Genomic DNA, 22,739 nt, shown 5'->3' on the forward strand with positions numbered 1-22,739 from the left:
GTAAATAAGTAAACAATTTACACACACACACACACACACACACACACACACACACACACACACACACACACACACACACACACACACACACACACACACACACACACACACACACACACACACACACACACACACAATGCCACACATAGAATGGCAGAACAGATCAGCGCTAAAGAACTTCAATTTTGCGGCCGTGTCCACAGACATCCTTTTATGAGCGGAGGGCCGCTTTGGATATCATGTCCATAGAACTTGCATGCAGAGTGCATAACCCAAAAGCCTGTATATAGTTTGGGTGTGCACAATCTAATTTAGGATACTATTACATTGCCTCTCAGCCAATCACCATACAAGCTGACATCACTGTGACATCACCACCTACATAAAAGTGAGACAGAAAGTTAAAGAACTCTAGTTTGTGTGGTTTTGCAATTATCTAAGAAGGGTTTGAGAATAAGTTAGAGGTGAATAGAATACATAGATAAGACTGAGTGTAAAGGACTATTGAGATACCTCTTACAGCTGTTCACAGTAGCTATTCAAATTGCACAAACATGCAGATTTTTGTGAAGACCCTCACTGGCAAAACCATCACCCTGGAAGTTGAGCCAAGTGATAACATTGAGAATGTCAAGGCCAAAATACAGGATAAAGAAGGCATTCCCCCTGACCAGCAAAGGCTGATCTTCGCTGGCAAGCAACTGGAAGATGGTCGCACCCTTTCTGACTACAACATCCAGAAAGAATCCACCCTCCACCTTGTGCTGCGTCTGAGGGGAGGAATGCAGATCTTCGTCAAGACCCTCACTGGCAAGACCATCACCCTGGAGGTTGAACCAAGTGATAACATTGAGAATGTCAAGGCCAAGATACAGGATAAAGAAGGCATTCCCCCTGACCAGCAAAGACTGATCTTCGCTGGCAAGCAACTGGAAGATGGTCGCACCCTTTCTGACTACAACATCCAGAAGGAATCCACTCTCCACCTTGTGCTGCGTCTGAGGGGAGGAATGCAGATCTTCGTCAAGACCCTCACTGGCAAGACCATCACCCTGGAAGTTGAACCAAGTGATAACATTGAGAATGTCAAGGCCAAAATACAGGATAAAGAAGGCATTCCCCCTGACCAGCAAAGGCTGATCTTCGCTGGCAAGCAACTGGAAGATGGTCGCACCCTTTCTGACTACAACATCCAGAAAGAATCCACCCTCCACCTTGTGCTGCGTCTGAGGGGAGGAATGCAGATCTTCGTCAAGACCCTCACTGGCAAGACCATCACCCTGGAAGTTGAACCAAGTGATAACATTGAGAATGTCAAGGCCAAAATACAGGATAAAGAAGGCATTCCCCCTGACCAGCAAAGGCTGATCTTTGCTGGCAAGCAACTGGAAGATGGTCGCACCCTTTCTGACTACAACATCCAGAAAGAATCCACCCTCCACCTTGTGCTGCGTCTGAGGGGAGGAATGCAGATCTTTGTCAAGACCCTCACTGGTAAGACCATCACCCTGGAAGTTGAACCAAGTGATAACATTGAGAATGTCAAGGCCAAAATACAGGATAAAGAAGGCATTCCGCCTGACCAGCAAAGGCTGATCTTCGCTGGCAAGCAACTGGAAGATGGTCGCACCCTTTCTGACTACAACATCCAGAAAGAATCCACCCTCCACCTCGTGCTACGTCTTAGGGGAGGGCTGTAGGAATGATTCCATAATCTTAAATATATTTCTTACAATATATGGGCTAAGTAAATAAATATATAAAAAAAGCTGGCCATTTGGGCAGGAGAGTTTGCTCCATGTGAATCATAATTTTTATGATGTACATTTTAGTCTAAAACCTACAAAATAATTTACAAAAGATAAAAAGGGGAGGGTGGGATGGATCACTGAGAAGAGTGCATATACCACGATATATGCAGTCAAGTGCCTTCAGCTGCAGGGAAGTATGCCTTGTTTTCTGTGTGCTCTAGCTCAGTGACCCCCCCACCCAACTAAAAAACATTTGCCTCTTAAAATCCAACCCTACGTCCTCGCCGTGAGAGGTGGAAGCAGGTAATGCTGACTAACAGGGCTCTGGTAAAATTGTATTTTTTATGTAATTAAGATTACATAAACATTGACAAATGACAAATGTCAACCTCTCTCTGGGCCTTGGAACAGAAGAAAGAAACATGTTTTCCCCACTTCTGCCTGTCTGCGGCTAATCTCACAAATCAACTACTATTGGACCATCAGTGTCAAATTTCCCTGCGGAAATGTCATGCATGAGTTCCTTGGCCCTAGGAACTCCAGTCCCCAAATATTGTTCAAATTGGTCAACAACAGACTGGACTTGGACCTTTGCACTTCCTCAATGACCTACCTGTGGATTATACCAGTGAAGGTTACCTCATGTGGAGTATGTGGTTGAACCTGACACACGCGGACACTCTCCACCGCAATCCCATGTACAACAAGCTGATATTTATTATTCTTGCACCTTAACTAACGTCACATATCATGTACAGTATATATCTGCTGCTATGCTCAAGCACCTTATGTCTAACCTCAGGTACATACTGCACCGGATAGATGTAACTATGTAGATACACCCCCCCCTGCCCCCCTCTTCTGTTTCCCTTTCTCTTTTTATTGAAATCTTGTTATTGAAATAACAAAAACAGAGCTTGTACAAAAACAAATTTCACCCAATGTTTGGGTTCTGTAACCCTGTGCATGTGACAATAAAGTTGATCTGATTCTGAACAACTATGCTATTTTATAAGCGTGAGCTTGCAGCCCCCCTCCCCATTCCATACCTCTCTTCCTGCTGAACCCAACGATCATTACAATTTTGTAATTCCATGAAATTATTTACAGTGGCAAAAGTGCAAGGACAAAGGCCTGATTGATCATACTTTCTTTTATCCTATACCATTGGCTTAAGGGAGGACCGGCTGGCCGGCCGGCAGGCGAGCGGACGTCTGACGTCACATTCATGTCATCACGACTCAGCCATATGCAGCTATGCCCAAATATGGAGTGTATCGTCTTACCTCAATGTGGTGTCATGGCATCAGCAAACAAATCGTCAGCTCCATATATGGGCCATGCCCATATATCATTATATAGTCTACTGATGACATCAGGGATCTCCATATATAGACATAAAAAAGGACAAGGACTAACAGATACAGAGATCTCCACATGGGCATAAATATGATTCTCTATATATGGGCATAAAAGGGACAAGGACTGACAGATACAGAGATCTCCATATATGGGCAAAAAAGGGGCAAGGACTGACATATGCAGGCTATACAACTCCATATACTGTATGGCTATATCACCATGCCCATATATGGGCATATACTGATGATATCAGGAATCTCCATATCAGCATAATCAGTCTTAGCCTCTTTCAAAGTGAGGTAAGACAGGAATAATCACACTTACACAGACAGGACAGATAGGACACTTACATAGGACACTTACATAGACAGGACGGATAGGACACTTATACAGACAGGACGGATAGGACACTTATACAGACAGGACGGATAGGACACTTATACAGACAGGACGGATAGGACACTTATACAGACAGGACGGATAGGACTCTTATACAGACGGATAAGACACTTGTGTCATGTTACTATGACACAGTAACATGTTCTATTTTTTGTAAGAATTAGAACATAAGAAGTAGAACATTCCCAACATTCCCAAGTCTGCTGGCGGAGACTTGTGCTCCGAGGAGCACTTTTTCTAGTTATTATTATTATTATTTTTGCCTCCACCAGGCCGAAGGCGTGGCCGAGACTATGCTTTGCACCCTGTCCGTCCGTCTGTCCGTCCGTCCATCCGTGTGTGTCCATCGGTCTGTGGACAGACAGCTAATCTCCGGCACCGTTGGCCAATGGCCAGATCGACGTGAAACTGTGCACACACTCCCTAGATGTCAGAGCAGATGTCTCTGCCCCAAATTTTTCACATCGGCCTGTTATAGTGCCACCAGCAGGGCGATCTTTGCAAAACTTTTTTTTCATTACTCCTACAGATTTTGTCCAAACATCACGCAAATCGGTGCACACTATCTCTTTAGTCATTAAACCAAACGGGTCTATCGGATTTTTCATTCATATTCCATCCTGATTGGCTATGATTGGCTTCCAAAGTTTGCAGGAGTGGTCCGTTTGGACAAAATGCCTCAAATCATGAACACAGTGTGTGATTGCTGTGAAATTTTGTCCAAACATCACGCAAATCGGTACACATTATCTCTATAGTCATGTGATCAAGACGTGATTTTTCATATTCCATCCTGATTGGCACATTTCGAACATTACTGGCCCACAATACCCTATTCCTGACCTGGCAGAGACCTGTGCTCGAGGAGCACTTTTTCTAGTTATTAATTAATATTATAATTCGCGTATAATTGTCTCCGTCAGGAGACATTGTTTTCACTTTCCGTCCCCCCCCCCTCGGCCAAGCTAACATTGGTCAAGCCTCACGTGACACGTGACAATACGGTGAAATAGTGTGATCTGATTGGCTAGTGACGTATAGCGGCCTATAAATACATGTGTCACTTTGAAAGAGTCTTAGCCTCTTTCAAAGTGAGGTAAGACAGGAATAATCACGAAATGGCTGAGAAATGGCGGATACTGTAACAATTGGATAGGACACTTACACAGACAGGACAGATAGGACACTTACACAGACAGGACGGATAGGACAGTTACATAGACAGGACGGATAGGACACTTATACAGACAGGACGGATAGGACAGTTATACAGACGGATAGGACACTTGTGTCATGTTACTATGACACAGTAAGATGTTCTATTTTTTGTAAGAATTAGAACATAAGAATTAGAACATTCCCAACATTCCCAACACAAGTCTGCTGGCGGAGACTTGTGCTCCGAGGAGCACTTTTTCTAGTTATTATTATAATCATTATTATATTAAACATGTTGAAGTTCAATTTCTAGTGATTATGTGGTTGTGCTATTTGAACATTTCTCAATGGCATAATTTAAGATTTGTTTCCTAAACTTTTCAGACCGTCACACGAAATTGAAAACATAAGCAACAACAGCCCAAAAAGTTTCTCGTTTGGTCCACATGAAGTCCACGCCCTGGTGGCGCAGGCAGCTCCTACATGCCAACACACAGGGATCCAGAAAGGCCATCCGGACATAACGGAAAAGGGACCGGCGGACCGCACAAGGACATATCATGCCCTAAGAATCCCTGCCTGAGATCACACCGCTCAGTTTCCCCAACTCTGGCTGACGTCTTCATGTAAGTAATGGAAAGCATTTACTGTACTACGTATGATGGTGACTTCATTGTAGAGAGCAGCACGCTGCTCATTAGTTCGACATATAGTGTTGTTGTAGCCTTTATTCGGCGGAGCAGTAACGTTTTGTTGCCAGAGGTTTAGCTAATATTTCTAAGAAATCGCCTGTCAATATTACCGTCAATATGCTCTTGCGAAGGTACTGTCATTGACGGCGCTTGTAGTAGTAGGATATTTATAGATTACCATAAACGACTGTAAACTAGCATTTTGTGACTGCGATGATACCGCGCACCTTAAATGTATCCTCACCGTTTCAAGGGAAGCAATACATCCATGGATACAAAGTTGCCGAAACAGGGGGAGATGTGGCATATGCCTGTGGCGACGATATGAAACACTGTACCTGTATAAGCTATAATGTGCGCATTTTGTTCCTGGTGGGGGAAAAGTCCATTTAATTCTATTGTAAATAATGGACAGGCAGTATTGTAAGAAAGTGTGTTTTTCCATAACCTCAATAAGCCTATTTTGGACAGGATTTTGTATCCTCGGGCTTGGGTGGGTGTGATCCAAACAGTCTGTTTTTGGATATCTGAGATTCGCAACATTTCCTGTCAGGAAGAGACAGCGGCGGGCACAAAGGATCAGTCTGGTCAGCTTCAAGCTGACTCATCCAGTGGAAAGAAGTAATTTCCTCTGATCATAAAGACAACAGAGAGCACATATATGGTAGCATAACAACATAACAATTTCACATTTTGAATTAATTCCCATAAAACTGTTCTCAACCCTACACATGTTTGTTTTTTTTTGGCTAGTCTTGTCTATAACATAAACCAATGCTGAGTTCTTAAAACAGTAGCCATCAGTAGACTATTGTCTACACATCCCCTGAGTTATTGTCCTATTCTTCCTGTCTGGCTCCAAGTGTTATGACACACTACTATTTTAAGAAAGAATAAAGGTTTTCAAGACAAAGTAATGAGATAATCAAAGGTCATTGGTAGTCAAAGGGCAAAGCTGCCCATCATCGCTCCCAATATTTTTTGCTTTGTAATATTACAGTGTTAACAGTAGCCTAATATAAGACCATAACAAATGGAAAATAGCTGTTTACCTCAGGTCCACAAATTATCTGAACTACATTGGTTGCATGAGACATTAGTGTATTCCTCTGCTATTTTCTGGCTTTACCACATACTCTAAGTATATAGTTATATATATATATATATATATATATATATATATATATATATATATATATATATATATATATATATATTTTTTTTTTTTTTGCCTCTGAATTACATAACTCTCTGCTTGGACCGGGCTCAGATATTGGAAACATTATAGGCTACCATCAGCTGTAGTAAGCAAATTACGAAAGGTGACCAGAGAAACGGCCGAGAGTGACAGAATAACAGGACAGGGACAGCAGAGACGCATATTAAGTGTTGAGTCACTGTACACAACCAGTGTGTAACTCAGTGTACTGTACACAATAGCTTCTTCTGCATTGGATTGATCATGCCACTAAGATAATTTTGTTGTACATTCATGTCCTGACAAAATACTAATAAAATCATAACCTTACAGTACACTCAATAAAAGGCAATAGTGTATAGTCAATCAAGAACGAGAACGGACGGTCGGACCCACCAGGTATTTCAGGCCACCAGAACCTACTCTGCCACATTTGACGTGTGGCAGGGGGGGGGGGGGGGGGGATTTTGTGAGCACCTCAGACAGTTTTTAGGTTGCTTGATACAGTATTTAGATATTTGATATTAATTTAATCAGATAAGCCCAATAACCAACTACTCTGCATCATTATGATTAAGTTGATTTTATTGATTCCCAGGGGAAATTACCGTGCTAAACAATAGTCACAAAATAGATATCAGTGAAAACACTAAACTGTATGTGATGAAGATGCTCTTGAAACGTTCTTATATTAGAGATATCATAATAAATAATAAATGGTAGGTCAGGGTTAACAGACTTACTTTGTGTTTATACCATGATTATAGTTTGAGTTAACTGCAATATATAAATTCTATGTCCGTCTCCCTCTCCTGAGGTTATTGCGATGATAAACTTTATTGACTACCTGACAGCAGGGTCTACATTTCTTGTAGGGAGTAGTAGGGAGATTAACTCCAACCACTGCAGATGTGCTAGCTATATTGTAATAACATACTCTACAATACATACTGGTTAAAATAACGTTTTATTCATTAGAATAAGTCCTGTATTATAGTAACTTTAAGACATACCAAGTCATTGAGTTTTTTTCTGAGACCCACTGTATGTTTCGAATGTAGTAGCCTAATGTAGGGCTACTTTTCTTTTCAAATGATCTCCTGCATTTTATATATTTTCAGAATGTAATAAAATGTCATCCTAGCATTTCAATTCAGTTTGAGCCAGATTGTGTTAATTATGAGTGGTTTCAAATTTAAGAAATAATTTTATTTTGTATTTTGTACATTTGAATTCTGTAAAATAAGCAATCCATTTTTACAATAAAACAAAATCCCCAGCATTAGTTTAACATCCCCCCTCTTGATTTAAAATGGACCTATAAAGGTCTACACTCACTATTATCCAAATGTGTCACTCCTCACATTTTATTTGTCAATCCTTTCTCTCTCAAGAAAGATAAATTATCACTCTGTCAAAACTGTTCTGTTCACAGAAAGTGAAATGGTGCTCTTTTGTAATATTTGTCCCAACAGGCATCATGATTCCTGTGACAGAGTTCCGTCAGTTTACAGACCAGCAGCCAGCTTTGCGAGTGCTCAAGCCATGGTGGGATGTCTTCACAGACTATCTCTCTGTAGTGATGCTCATGATTGGTGTGTTTGGCTGTACCCTCCAGGTCAGTAACTACTCCACCCATCCTGTCTATTCTTTAGAACTTTAAGTACACTATTGTGTAAAAATGTACCCTTATGGGTGCAAATGTACACCCTCAGAGTTAAATGAACACTCCAGATTTCACTGTGTACATCAGTCGTTGGTTCAAAACAAATGTGTCACGTGTAACAAAACAGCAACGCAAATTAGCCATGCTAATCTGAAAGTACTTCTAACTGCTTTACACTTGTCTAAGAGCATGCCTGCCAAGCTGCATTCAGAAGTATGCGTGTGTTGATTTTCTAACAGCACAAAACACCAAAGAGTTGATATATTCCTGTTCTGTCCAGTTCATTGACACAGTCTTATATATACACACCCACAACTCAGTAAGAGTCCCTGCATTCACTGGGCCTATGTGTGTGGACCAAATCTAGCACTTAGTGTACTATAGCAAGCATTCATTGCACTGTAGCGGCAGTTTACCAGCGGAAACTTTAACCCGCCCACCCCCTTTTCATAAACATAAGATTCCAAAGGCCATCGGCCTGTCACACAACTTCACACAACTGTGGGAGAAAGGAAGGGGTTTTTGACTGCTGCACCACGCCACTGCAGCATAAATTCTCAAAATGACACCTAAATATAATTTCATACAAAGCTACTGCCACTATATATGTCTTAGTGGGAATCTCTTTTGTTGCCCACAGAGTTTACTCTGAACTTACCACTGTTTGGATATGTTCCTACTGGTCAGTAAACAGAGTGCACAATTATGTCAGCCATCTGATAAACCTCACATTTTACTTATCAACAGATATGTTTATGTATATGTCATTATCGCATTTCCAGGAATTATCCAGGAGATGGAGTGTCTCATTTCACAGAGCTAAACAAAGCATAATAGTATTGTTAAGTGTAGATTTTTAAGCAGTTTGACACAAATGTCCTGTTTTAGACAAACATAATTAGCAGGAGAGAGAAAGAGATGGAGCAAGCCTATAGTTTGCAATATTCTGCTGATTTACTTTGCTCCCCAGAGGCCTGAACAGACCTGACATTGCATTCTCATCTGCACTGCTGCTGCAGTACTGCTTTATCTTCTCTTTAATTAATGGCGTCATGTTGCTGCAGAATGGTTTCATTGGGCAAATTAGATTTTGCTTTTGGAGCCTGAACCCTGGTTGTGTTATTTAGTGAAACATATTTTCATAATTATTTCCGCAGTGTGGTGAGCTACGTATGATGAAAAATATAAAAGTACACAAAATGGCTTCCTGTTGGCTCTTACGTGGTTTAATAAAATGTTCTTGTAAGTCTAAGTATAGTACTTGAATGAGAATAATCAGCAGTCTCTGTTTATCTTACAACTAAATACATGTGTCACTGTGTTGCAAATGACCAGTTTTTGTTGTTGACTGATGCCACCTTGTGGCTGACACTGTTATATCCCAGTGTACTGAACATGTTTCTGTCTTTCTATTAGGGCCGGGCAATTAACCGAAAATATATCAAAATTAAAAACCAATAACTGACTTAATCATGCTCATGTAGGTGCATTGATTAATCAAGAACCAAATCCACACAAAAGAATGCTAATATGTTTTGTATAAATGACTATACTATACTAATCGTTTAGTCTGATTAGCAACTTAAGCCCTGTATTATACAATACTTCATTGTACAATGGTGGTGGAGAAGAAATAGTGAAAATAGCTTATCTACAAGCTCACTTTGCGTCGAGCTTGTAGATCTGCTAATTTCACATGAATCGTAACAGTTTGAAATAATCATGATATTGATTTTAATTCATATCACCCAGCCCTTCCTATGCAATTGTATTTCATGTCTAACATTTATCTACATTCATTTCATTTTAGGTAATGCAAGACAAGATCATATGCCTTCCTCAGGGAGTGACTTCACCAAACCAAACCACACCTTTGCCAGATAACACAGAACCTGAGATGGATGCTGTATTGCCCTCGCAGTCCTATCTACCTCTGCTGAAAGAAATGAAAGGCCTGAAAACAGACTTGGACCTCCAGCAATACAGTTTCATCAATCAGATGTGCTACGAGAAGGCCTTACATTGGTACGCCAAGTACTTCCCTTACCTGGTTCTCATACACACTCTCATTTTCATGGTGTGTAGCAACTTCTGGTTCAAATTTCCTGGCTCCAGCTCTAAAATAGAGCATTTCATTTCAATCCTGGCCAAGTGCTTCGACTCCCCCTGGACCACGCGGGCCCTGTCTGAAGTGTCCGGAGAAAACCCGGAGGAAAGGGACCGCAACAAGAACAGTGCCAATAGGGCCAACATTAACGTGCCTACTGGCGAGGCCGGTACAGACAAGACGCAGTCACTCAAGTCCATCCCAGATAGGATTGTAGTTGACAAACCCACAGCAAGTGCTCTCGATAAAAAAGAGGGGGAACAAGCGAAAGCCCTTTTTGAAAAGGTTAAGAAGTTCCGCTTACACGTTGAGGAGGGCGACATGCTCTATGTTATGTATGTGCGCCAGACGGTGTTCAAGGTGCTTAAATTTCTCCTCATCATTGCGTATAACAGCGTTTTAGTGTCTGAGGTGCAGATCACTGTGAAGTGCAATGTTGACATCCAGGACATGACGGGTTACAAGCATTTCTCATGCAATCACACCATGGCCCATCTCTTCTCCAAGCTCTCCTACTGCTATCTATGCTTTGTGGCCGTGTACGGACTCACAAGTCTTTATACATCCTACTGGCTGTTCTACCGCTCCCTGAAGGAGTACTCTTTTGAGTATGTGCGGCAGGAAACGGGCATTGATGACATTCCGGACGTAAAGAATGACTTTGCGTTCATGCTGCACATGACTGATCAGTATGATCCTCTGTATTCCAAGAGGTTTGCAGTTTTCCTGTCAGAAGTCAGCGAGAACAAACTGAAGCAGCTCAACCTCAACCACGAGTGGACGGTGGAAAAGCTGCGCCAGAGACTGCAGACAAACTCCAACAACAGGCTGGAGCTTCAGCTTTTCATGCTCTCCGGGCTCCCTGACACCATCTTTGAGGTGACAGAGCTCCAGTCACTGAAACTGGAGATCATTAACAACGTCACCATCCCTGCCTCCATCTCTAAACTGGAGGACCTTCAGGAGCTGTCCCTCCATCAGTGCTGTGTCAAGCTGCACACAGCGGCTACCTCTTTCCTCAAGGAGAATCTGAAAGTGCTCCGTGTGAAGTTTGATGACAGCAGGGAGCTCCCACATTGGCTGTACTGCATGCGGAACCTTGAGGAACTGTACCTCACTGGATCGCTAAGTCCTGACGCCTCAAAGAATATCGTGCTTGAGTCGTTGCGTGAGCTCAAGGGTTTGAAGTCACTGTACCTAAAGAGTAATTTCACCAAGATCCCCCAGTCTATTGTGGATGTTTCAAGCCATTTGCAGCGGTTGTACGTTTACAACGATGGCACTAAACTCGTCATGCTGAACAATCTGAAGAAAATGGTGAATCTGACAGAGCTGGAGCTTGTGCACTGTGATCTGGAACGCATTGCGCACGCTGTCTTCAGTCTCGCAAACCTGCAGGAGCTGGACCTGAAAGAAAATAACATCCGTTCCATTGAAGAGATTTTGAGCTTCCAGCATCTTCGTAAACTCACATGCCTCAAGCTTTGGCACAACAGCATCATGTATATTCCGGAGCACATCAAAAAGCTCAGCAGCCTGGAGCGTCTGTACTTCAGCCACAACAAGATTGAGATATTGCCTTCACACCTGTTCTTGTGCAACAAGCTGCGCTACCTGGACATGTCCAACAATGACATTCGATTCATCCCTCCAGAGATCGGAGTCCTTCAGAGTCTGCAGTATTTCTCTGTCACCTGCAACAAAATTGAAAATCTTCCAGATGAGCTCTTCTTCTGCAAAAAGCTCAAAACACTGAAGCTTGGCAAAAATATGTTGTCCTTATTATCACCAAAGATTTCATATCTAGTTCTACTCACTCACTTGGATCTCAAAGGAAACCACTTTGAGTTTCTGCCTGCAGAGCTTGGTTTCTGTCGGGCCTTAAAGCGTAGTGGCCTTATAGTGGAAGATGTACTGTTTGAGACGTTGCCTTCAGACACCAGGGAGATGATGAAAGCCGAGTGAGATGCCTTATCATTGAGTCATAGCACTTGCATTATGTTAGCTGATTATCATATTACAGTATTACACAATCTTATTTGTAGACTATTATTAATGGAAATGTAAGTTTGTTAAAGACTCCATAATGGAGGACAATAAGTCATATATGTGTATATTCTATCGCTGTTACATGTAGCATCTAAAGGATTAATCAAGCTGGATGCTTACTCTTGGTCAGCCATTGTTATCTATAAACTTCTTAGTATTCATTGTCATTTGACACACCAAAGTTTATCAAAATACATTAGCTGTCACATTAGGCGGAGAGAATCATCAGGTTATTTTTTCCCATCTTCGCTAGGCCGGAATGCCCGGGAGCGGGGATTATGTTTTCACCCCATGTCCGTCTGTGTGTGTGTGTCTATAAACAGCTAATCTCTGGCACCATTGGACTGATCGGTGTGAAACAAATATTTCAAATTGGCCTCATGGAGCTATAACAGGCCGCTTCAAGTCTTCAACCATAGATAGTATAAAAAATAAATTGGATCATGTCACAATTCCCCATATAGGCCATACCCATTTCCGCCATACCCATTTTTTGTCATTTATCATTTCCGTCAAAACACACTTTTTGCTACTTGTACAGATTTTGTCCAAAACTCACAAATCAGTACACATTATCCCTGTCATGTGATCAAGATGTATTGGTCAGATTTTTCAGATTCCATTCCGATTGGCTTCAAAGGTCAGCAGGAGTGGCCCGTCCAATCTCCTCCAAAATTGCCAAAACGTCTGTCCACCAAATTACACAGAAATTGTCCCGGGAGTCATGGGACAATGGCCGTCAAACAGGGTTTTGATACTCCACACCATTTGCCTTTAATTGCCTTCAAAAATGTGTGGGCGGGGGCCTATTTCTTACAAGAAAACGTCTATCATGAACACAACATCTGCTTTCAGATGCCCATAAGGGGCACCATAAGCGGCACCACAAACTGGAACAGGTGCATACTGCCTGTCTTACAAACTCTATTTCCCACACATTACTGACAAAGCTCTGAGTTGGCTATAGGCCTGACGGAGATCTGCGCTCAGAGAAGCGCACTTCTCTCCCCCCCCTCCCCCCTTTTTTTAACATATAGATCTAAAGTGGGAAACTCAGCTCTGCCTTGGCCACTAGCCTAGATAATGTTGTATTAGACAGATTTTTGAATATAAAAACTTTTGTATTGCTCAGAGGTGGGGATGATCAGGATTAAATACTCAAAACAAATATCTTAGTTAAATAATTATGTAATAAAAATCTGCTATGTTTGCCAAAATACTGTATATTGAAAGGGAATAGTATGCTGGTGTTGTGCATCAGTTCTTGAGTGTACAGACAAATTGTGTATTGAAAAAATAACCAATGTATTTTTATAAACAGTTTTTAAAAAAACTGGCGTGGTTGATTCAGGTTGATGTAGTCAATTATAGATCAAATATTTTTTCACTTGATACTACACTTTGTTTGTTTTTTAGCATGCTCACTGCATGAACAGACACACACAAACAGGCCTATGCTGAAGGAAACTGAGCAAGGGCGAGTGTCAAATGGGAATGTTACATTATTCATTATTTAAAGTAAAATATATGACAAGTAGGCTATGAATAATCAATTCAGATGTAGGCCTAATTGTAACCTTGTTTTTATATGTCGTCGATAGGATTATAGCCTAAATGAACTGAACTCCTGGTAGTAACCTTTTAATTGACAATTAAAGACACATTTGATTTAAAAACAATAGGAGATGGGCCAAAGTGCTTTCCAATCGAGGATGACAGTCATCCAACATAATATATATAATATTGCCTATCAATCGAGGATGACCATAATCCTCGATTGATACTGTTGGCCATTATGTTGCTGTTGGTCACCAACAGCAACATAACATACCATAAACATTCAGCAAAATAATGTATATGGTTGTTGTTATTATTAGCCCTTCACCCCTTCCTATCAGACCTTGCAGTATGCATGGCAATGCAATGAATTGAATTATGCGCTGATTTATAGTGGATATATGACCAGTGGTTTAAGTTACTAAGTACATTTAATCAAGTACTGTATTTAAGTACAATTTTGAGGTATTTTTTACTTTACTGAAGTATTTCCAATTTTCAGTACTTTTATAGGCCTACTCCACTACAGCTCAGAGGCAAATATTCTACTTTTACTCCACTACAATTATTTGAAAACTTTAGTTACTAGTTACTTTGTAGATTTTGATTATTATTACAAAACATATACATTACCCACTTCAGCCCTAAAAACATTTCAGCCATTTGAAAATAGCTGATCTACAAGCTCACATGTGATGAGTCATGCAACACATTGTGAGCTTGTAGATCTGCTATTTTCAAAAGAATATATATATATACATTTGAAAACGTGTGAAATGGGACAATTCTGCATAATGAGTAGCCTTGAGTACTTTTGGTACTTTATGTACATTTTGATACCAATACTTTTGTACACTGGTTTTACTCGAGTAGGCCTACATTTTGAATTCCGGTATTTTACTTGTATTTCTACATTGCAGAATTGATACTTTTAATTAAGTAAAAAATGTGAGTACTTTTTCCACCACTGTATGTGACAAAGCATGGCCATAAATAGGTATTTGCGCTCCACCACATGCAGCTGGTGCAGCAACGGGCGGCTGCATTGTTCCGCAGCGTCGTTGGAGTGCAACGGACCCGACCATCTGAAGCGGAGCGGGGGAAGCACTAAGCAGCTTACCAGCTTGGCCGGTAACCGGAAGACTCGCCCCAAAACACGCACACCCCGATTTTTTTCGCGAACAGCTCGCACCCAGCGGTTCTTGTTGTATTCTTGTATTTGTTTTACTGACTGAGGATACGGTTAGAAAGAAGTTGGCATAGTTTTACTGAGGTTACGTTTGGGAATAAGGTTTAGATTTAGGCATAGTTTACTGAGGTAACGTAGGTTTAGGTTTAGGAATACCAGGTGGCGACCGTTCCGAGGTCGCCGGATTTGCCCCGGGGCAACTGTGTTTTGGGGCGAGCATTTTGGTATTCGTCTGGCCATTAGGCCCACGGTTCACTTGATAAGAAGAAAGCACGGCTTTATTATGGCGTCGCAACATTATGGGATATAGACGGACACGAAGACGCATTGTTTGGCACTGGTGTGAAGATATAACTGTCCTGGATCAACATCAGGTACGTAGGCTGCTGTATCTCTATCAGTAACGTTACATGGATTTACGTATATTATTACAGATCAGACAAGCTGTACAAATCACAACCGCAACACTACTGCATGCGGAAGCTCAGCTGCCTAAACTAGGCTACAACGAAGCAAAAACCTAAATATGAACAATATGCAAAAATTAGCAGGGAAATTGTCACATATTCAACACGAATCGACTATAGTGTTATCTCAATGTATTAATGTATTAATCCAGATATACTGCTCCGTGTTATTATTATGTCTGCGTGGACATACATCTAACGTTGGTTCATGTGTGCTGTTTTAGCTTGTCTAAACCAGCTTTGCAGCCTTGCTAGAGATGACTTTATCAGAAATAGTTTTGCTGCCTACTGTACATCCCAAGCTATAGCAGAATGTGTCGCTCATCAAAGGCTGCAGTGTAGTCTATCTACCTACATGTTGACTCAATGTGTTTTGTTTTGCTGCTATCATGGCCCAGCCCACATGACGGATAGGAATTGGATCATGTCCAATTATGCATACTGAATAGCGCTTCTTATTAGACTATTTTATTTTATTTTATTTTATTACATTTTATTTTATTTTATTTTATTTTATTTTAGTGAGAGAGAGAAACAGGGAGGGCGGGAGAGAGTGGGACTGACATGCAGCAAAGTTCGAATTCGGATCCGGGCCAGCTGCAGGGAGGAGGATAGCCTATTTTTGTGGGTGTGCCCCATGAGTAGCACTTTATAATGGTAAAATAACAACTGTGTGACAGTTATGACTATGCTGTTCAGTTGGCCTATAGATCAACAATACAGTGATTAGGCCTAACTGAGACAATAAGTGCTATAGGTATGTACCCGAATACAATGTAGCCTTATGTATTTATTGTACAAAATGTATTTTAGTTCTGCAATTAAGTTGGGACATTAAATCTAATATATTTATAAAGACATTATCATATTATGACATTTAGAAAAGTATTGCTTATATATATATATATATATATATATATACACACACACACACACACACACACACACACACACACACACACACACACACACAGTATATGGGTGAAGTCCCTAAAAATAAACTAATCATATGAGTTGCACCATCTAATCAACTACAACTTTCTTTTGCAGGGATGTTCACTCTCACAGAGGTTGCCTCGCTGAACGATATCCAGCCAACGTATAAAATACTGAAACCATGGTGGGACGTCTTCATGGATTACCTTGGGATTGTCATGCTGATGTTGGCGATATTTGCTGGAACAATGCAATTGACTAAAGACCAGGTGGCTTGCCTTCCTGTCCTGGAGCAGAGTTTTGATGGGCCAGGGCAATTTGCAACACAGCAGCCAGCTGTGGCAGCTGCTGGCCCATGGGAGGAGGAAACCAGAGCCAGGCAGGAAAAAGCAGCACCCCTCATGGCTAATGACCCAGCGGATAGCATGGTCCATAAACTTCACTTTACACCATCAGATGCATTTGGGCAGCCTCTCCCAACAGGTGTCAGAACCAAGTTGGATTTTCAGCAGTATGTTTTCATTAATCAGATGTGCTACCATGTTGCCCTCCCATGGTACTCCAAATACTTCCCATACCTTGCTCTAATCCACACAATTGTATTAATGGTCAGCAGCAACTTCTGGTTTAAATATCCAAAGACAAGTTCAAAAATAGAACATTTTGTCTCAATTTTGGGGAAGTGCTTCGAGTCACCCTGGACGACAAAGGCCTTGTCAGAGACAGCATGTGAGGACTCAGAGGAGAACAAGCAGCGCTTGACTGGTGCTTCCTTCCTACCAAAGCATTTCTCAACAAGCAGCGAAGAGGGAAGTCCAAACCAATCCGCTGCGAAGCTCGTGAAATCTGAGGTCAAGTTTTCGACCGAAAAGCTTGTGGTGGAAGTTCCATGCATGACCATATTGGATAGGAAAGATGGTGAGCAGGCAAAAGCCCTGTTTGAAAAAGTGAGAAAATTTCGCACCCATGTAGAGGACAGTGACATGATTTACAAGCTGTATGTTGCTCAATCTGTGATTAAAACAGTGAAGTTCATTTTGATCCTGTGCTACACAATGACATTTGTCGCTGCCATAGATTTCAACCATGTATGTGAGCCAGAAATAAAGCATTTGACAGGATATGCTAAATTCCAATGCACCCATAACATGGCATTCATGTTGAAAAAACTTCTCGTCAGTTATATTGCTATCATATGTGTCTATGGCTGTGTCTGTATATACACACTGTTCTGGCTCTTTCGACGACCTCTCAAGGAGTATTCCTTTGAAAAAGTCAGAGAGGAGAGCAGCTTCAGTGACATTCCTGATGTTAAGAATGACTTTGCTTTCCTCCTGCACATGGTGGATCAGTATGATCAGCTGTATTCAAAGCGTTTTGGCGTCTTCCTCTCTGAAGTCAGCGAAAACAAGCTACGGGAGATCAGCTTGAACCACGAATGGTCCTTTGAGAAACTGCGGCAACATGTCACCCGCAACACTCAGGAAAAGTTGGAGCTTCATCTCTTCATGCTGTCTGGAGTGCCGGAAGCCGTGTTTGACCTCACCGATTTGGAAATCCTCAAACTGGAGTTGATCCCGGAGGCCAGGATCACGGTGAAAATTTCACAAATGACGAATCTCCAGGAGCTGCACTTGTATCACTGTCCTGCTAAAGTTGAGCAGACCGCGTTCATTTTTCTCCGCGACAATCTACGGTGCCTTCACGTGAAATTTACGGATGTTGCCGAGATCCCCACTTGGGTATACTTGCTGAAGAATTTAAGGGAACTGTACTTAGTTGGTAATCTGAACTCTGAAAACAACAAAATGATTGGACTAGAGTCTCTCAGAGACCTCAAGCATCTGAAGATTCTGCATCTCAAGAGCAACCTGACAAAGATCCCGACAAACATAACCGATCTCTCGCCTCACCTGGTCAAGTTGGTGGTTCATAACGATGGCACAAAACTTGTGGTGTTGAACAGTTTGAAGAAAATGTTGAATCTAGCAGAGCTAGAGCTTCACAATTGTGAACTGGAACGAATACCTCATGCCATTTTCAGTTTGACCAACCTGCAGGAGCTTGATCTGAAGTCCAATAACATTCGCACCATTGAAGAGGTCATTAGCTTTCAGCATCTCAAAAGGCTGATTTGCCTCAAACTTTGGCACAATAACATCATCACCATTCCGTTGTCAATAAGCCATGTGAAAAACCTTGAGTCGCTCTATCTGTCACACAATAAACTCGACTCTCTGCCCTCACCATTATTCAACATGCTCAAGTTAAGGTACCTGGATGTAAGTCATAACTCAATAGTGGCAATACCATTGGAGGTAGGCTTTCTCCAGAATCTCCATCATTTTGCAATCACAGGCAACAAAGTTGAGGTGGTACCCAAGCAGCTGTTCAAGTGCACCAAGCTGAGGACATTAAGCCTTGGCCACAACTGTATCTCTGTCCTTCCTGAGAAAATTGGCCAACTCCTTCAACTGACACACCTGGAACTGAAGGGAAACTGTCTCGACAGACTCCCGGTCCAGCTTGGCCAGTGTCACCTCCTCCGCAGGAACGGCCTGATTGTGGAAGACCATCTCTTTGACTCACTCCCGCAGGAGGTGAAGGAGGGCATCAATCAGGAATCTAATGGCACTATTGCAAATGGAGTGTAGGGGTTCAGCAGTTGTCACATCCTATATTGGATCACAAAGGTTTCAGACAAGTGTTTCATATCGTACATCAAGGACAAGCTATTTTCATTATTTCATGCTACAGTATGCAAAAGAAAAGTTTTGCTCAGGGCCGAGTTTTAGCACTGTGCATACCAGGTAGCCACATATACAGCATTAGATGACTACTGTCTGGTACTTAACTTTGCGACTATATCCATGTTTTAATGCTAGTGTTGAGTAGGGATGTAACGGTATAACATTTAAAAGTATACCATAATTCTGAACTATAATCCATTCCCTGTAATACTGTACGCATGGTATAAATTAACCTTTGTGTTACATGTTTATACAGGTATGTGTAAATGTTTTCTTCAAAGCAAAATGCTTGTTTGGTTTTTCAATGGGCCAAAGTACATTTTAACTAAAAGGGGAACGAATACCATGGTATTTTGGTAGATTCTGTACTATTATACTGTTACATCCCTAATGTTGAGCTGATCATGTTTCCTACTTGTGAAAAATACAAGTGACTCCTGTAATCTGTGTATAATTGAGTGTTTTCTTTTTTAATCATTTCATCTTGGATATGAGTATGTATTATGTAATTAACAATTAACTAACTCACTCACTTTTTGAACACAGTCTTTACATCATATTGTTGTAGTGAAAATGTTGCCAATCACTGTGTTATACCATCTTTTCACAAACATAACATTTTGCCTTTCTTTAATTACTTAATGCTTAATGAATGTTTTGCATTGACAGTGAAACCTCCTGCTCCATCTCATGATTAATGCGGCAGAGTAGTGAGAGTAAATAAAAAAAATAACATTGACTTTTCCATTCTGCAATCTGGAAGAGTTAAATGCACTTAAAACATTGTGCACTCAATAGACCAAAACATTACGTCACCACAACACAAGCTTACTTCTGGGTGGATAACGCTGACATTGCCGCCTGATCACCGCACTGGGGCACTATTATCCATGGTATAATCATAAATAATTTAACTTTATTTTTATTTTTATATATATATCAAGATGACCAGCATCTATTCAATGGGTGTGTACAGGTTTCTTATTTTCTCTCAATTTCTGGTATTAAGTAAAAATAAATTGGGAGGGTTAACCAAAATGTTCTGAATGAATGCAAGGAGCGGCAATGCACTTTGCATTTGGTGTGCGTATGTGGGATGCCTGTGTGTGTTTAGACTTCAAAGTATGAAAACGGATAAAGCCCTAGGCCTAATTCAATACATAGATTACATACAAAGCATTTGGCTTTACAGCCCAAAACACAACATGATTTTGTTGTGTTGTTTTGTTCAAGTTGCTTCCTGTTTACCGCTGCAGGTAGGCTGACCAAATGCAACAAATCCACCCAGGAATACCTTGCCCCCTACACGTTTGTTTACAAATATTCTGATTTGGTTTAAACAGCAAGTCTGTGTGCACCATTGGTGCACAATCTGCATATTAATGAGAACAAATGGTGTATTGTTGAACAAAACTGTGCATGTTGGCTCACTAAGCTCAACACATAGCCTACAAAACATTCTCATGTTTCGTTTTTGGCTTTTTCCTGAAATGAAAAGAAAAAGATCTTTAGGCTAGTAACACTGGCCATTTTGTTATCAGGCAAAGGAGGAGTCAGAAAATGATCAGCATGTACAATTATTTGACAACTTCCTGCTAAAACAGAAATGATGTCTGTCATTTATTTGAAGTCGGGTATTTAAGTTTGCACTGAAATGCTTTTTGTTAGGTTTTTTTGCACTGTAAACCAATTCATTGAAAGACCCTATGAAATTTTGATGACCCGGTCTGCATTTGGGGCACAACCTTTTGACTGGTATTTTCTTTGAAAGGTCATGGGGGCATGTTTCCAAGGTCAAGGTCACTGTTCTTAGCCTCCTCCCTAACCACTAACTGTCTTTTGGCAGCACTGCACACACCCACAGGTCAGTTGACAAACACCACACTTGCACTGAGCTCTTAACAACTTAAATCCTATATACTTAGTTTTCATGGTCCCCCAGGGGTCTATCCTTGACCTCTTCCTTTTTTTCCCTCTACACCAATTTTCTTTTGCCGATCTACAGTCCAGGGTCACAACGCATCGCAATGGAGCTTGTAGTTCAGCTAATGTTTGCCTATATGTATTACAAAATACCTATTTGTTTGCCTATTACAAAATACAACTGGAATACAGTTATTCTAGTTGTTAAGTTGTACACTGATGCTATGTAACCAAACATAATATTGATTCTCACAGTAAACTGGGAAACCTAGGCCTTGTGTCAATAATTGCGTTTGACTGTGAAGTGGTTTGCCCAAATACCACACCAATAGGTGAATAGGGATGGATGCAAGGGTTAATGGCATTTCATGGGGTCTTCAGAAATGTAACAACAATGCTGACCATATTAGCACTATTGTGACATTATTGGAGAGGAACCTATACTGTAGATCAGATCTTATTACAATATGGGATAGCATAATTTTTTTTTGCTCCGTTTATTGTGGGGAAATTGTAAAGTTTTCTCAAATGTGAATGACTTATTTTGCTGATATTTTCTTTTTTAAGAATATTTTCAATATGCTACACACAATATATTATTTTGTTATATGCTGTTTTAAGATGGTACAAGCACTGTTTACCCAACACACACCTATTTTGAGTATAATCGTGTCTTGTCAAACACAAATAATGTCTTGCTGTGTATTTTTTGAATAATACAAGGGATGCAATGTATTTATCAATTGTATCTGAGTAAATGATAATTTGTCAGTAATTTCAGAACAGAGTCCCATACTTAATAAAATATTTATAAAGCTATGAACGGTGTATTTGCAAACAAAATATCCAGCACACTATATCTAACTTGCAATGAAGTATTGATGTATTTATTGAAGCATTTTGGTGCTAAACCTTCATCAGGGGAGCTGTGTATTCAATATACAAAATCCAATTCCTGACTAATAATGCATGGTTGTGTGTGTGTGTGTGTGTGTGTGTGTGTGTGTGTGTGTGTGTGTGTGTGTGTGTGTGTGTGTGTGTGTGTGTGTGTGTGTGTGTGTGTGTGTGTGTGTGTGTGTGTGCACGCACACATGTGTGAGAGAAACCTTTTTGTACATGAACGTGCTTGATTATTAATCTTCTTGTAGAAGATTAAGGCTAATTACACTTATTTATACATATCTAACCGTGCACTGTACAAGTATTATGAGTGAACTGTGATGGCTGCAACATTTTATTGCTTTTTTAAAATGTGTAACATTTGTGATGAGTGTCAGACATTATGTGTATCTGTGATGCATTCACATATGACAAAGGTTTATTATTATCCTACTCATTGTAGAAATGTATATTTAGCTTGAAACTTGCACCTAATAGCTGCTTGATGAGATAGACAATAAATAATCATTCGAAATGACTGAAGTGATAGTTATCTATGTTAATTTAAGTCTGAAAGTGTAAAAAGCCATACGTTTTACACTTACAGAATTAAAGGTAGGGGAAAAGATTTTCTTTGGTGAAAGTAAGTGTTAAAT

The 22,739-nt window shown here is 40.7% G+C and overlaps 3 protein-coding genes across 4 annotated transcripts; all 3 read left to right on the forward strand.

Annotated features, from left to right (window-relative positions):
* Positions 1 to 554: 554 nt before the first annotated feature.
* On the forward strand, positions 555 to 1,700 carry LOC311051496 (polyubiquitin-G; the record flags this gene model as incomplete). The annotated part of the gene is made up of 1 exon (XM_084066074.1): positions 555 to 1,700. One exon carries the CDS (start codon positions 555 to 557, stop codon positions 1,698 to 1,700), a length of 1,146 nt encoding a protein of 381 aa, XP_083922200.1.
* Positions 1,701 to 5,177: 3,477 nt separating this feature from the next.
* On the forward strand, positions 5,178 to 13,673 carry lrrc8c (leucine rich repeat containing 8 VRAC subunit C). 2 transcript variants are annotated; one of them, XM_084067456.1, is made up of 3 exons: positions 5,178 to 5,296; positions 8,036 to 8,178; positions 10,037 to 13,673. In XM_084067456.1, exons 2-3 carry the CDS (start codon positions 8,041 to 8,043, stop codon positions 12,296 to 12,298), a joined length of 2,400 nt encoding a protein of 799 aa, XP_083923582.1. In that variant the 5' UTR covers positions 5,178 to 5,296; positions 8,036 to 8,040; the 3' UTR covers positions 12,299 to 13,673. The 2 variants fall into 2 exon arrangements, with proteins under 2 accessions (XP_083923582.1, XP_083923583.1); XM_084067457.1 differs by lacking the exon at positions 5,178 to 5,296 and adding an exon at positions 5,914 to 6,026.
* Positions 13,674 to 15,226: 1,553 nt separating this feature from the next.
* Positions 15,227 to 22,138, forward strand: lrrc8db (leucine rich repeat containing 8 VRAC subunit Db). Its single transcript, XM_084067455.1, has 2 exons — positions 15,227 to 15,502; positions 16,646 to 22,138. The coding sequence occupies exon 2, from the start codon at positions 16,648 to 16,650 to the stop codon at positions 19,183 to 19,185; it is 2,538 nt and encodes an 845-aa protein (XP_083923581.1). The 5' UTR covers positions 15,227 to 15,502; positions 16,646 to 16,647; the 3' UTR covers positions 19,186 to 22,138.
* The last annotated feature ends 601 nt before the right edge of the window (positions 22,139 to 22,739 follow it).

Source organism: Gymnoscopelus microlampas (assembly GCF_963454915.1).
Source record: "Gymnoscopelus microlampas genome assembly, chromosome: 9".
NCBI lineage: Eukaryota > Metazoa > Chordata > Actinopteri > Myctophiformes > Myctophidae > Gymnoscopelus > Gymnoscopelus microlampas.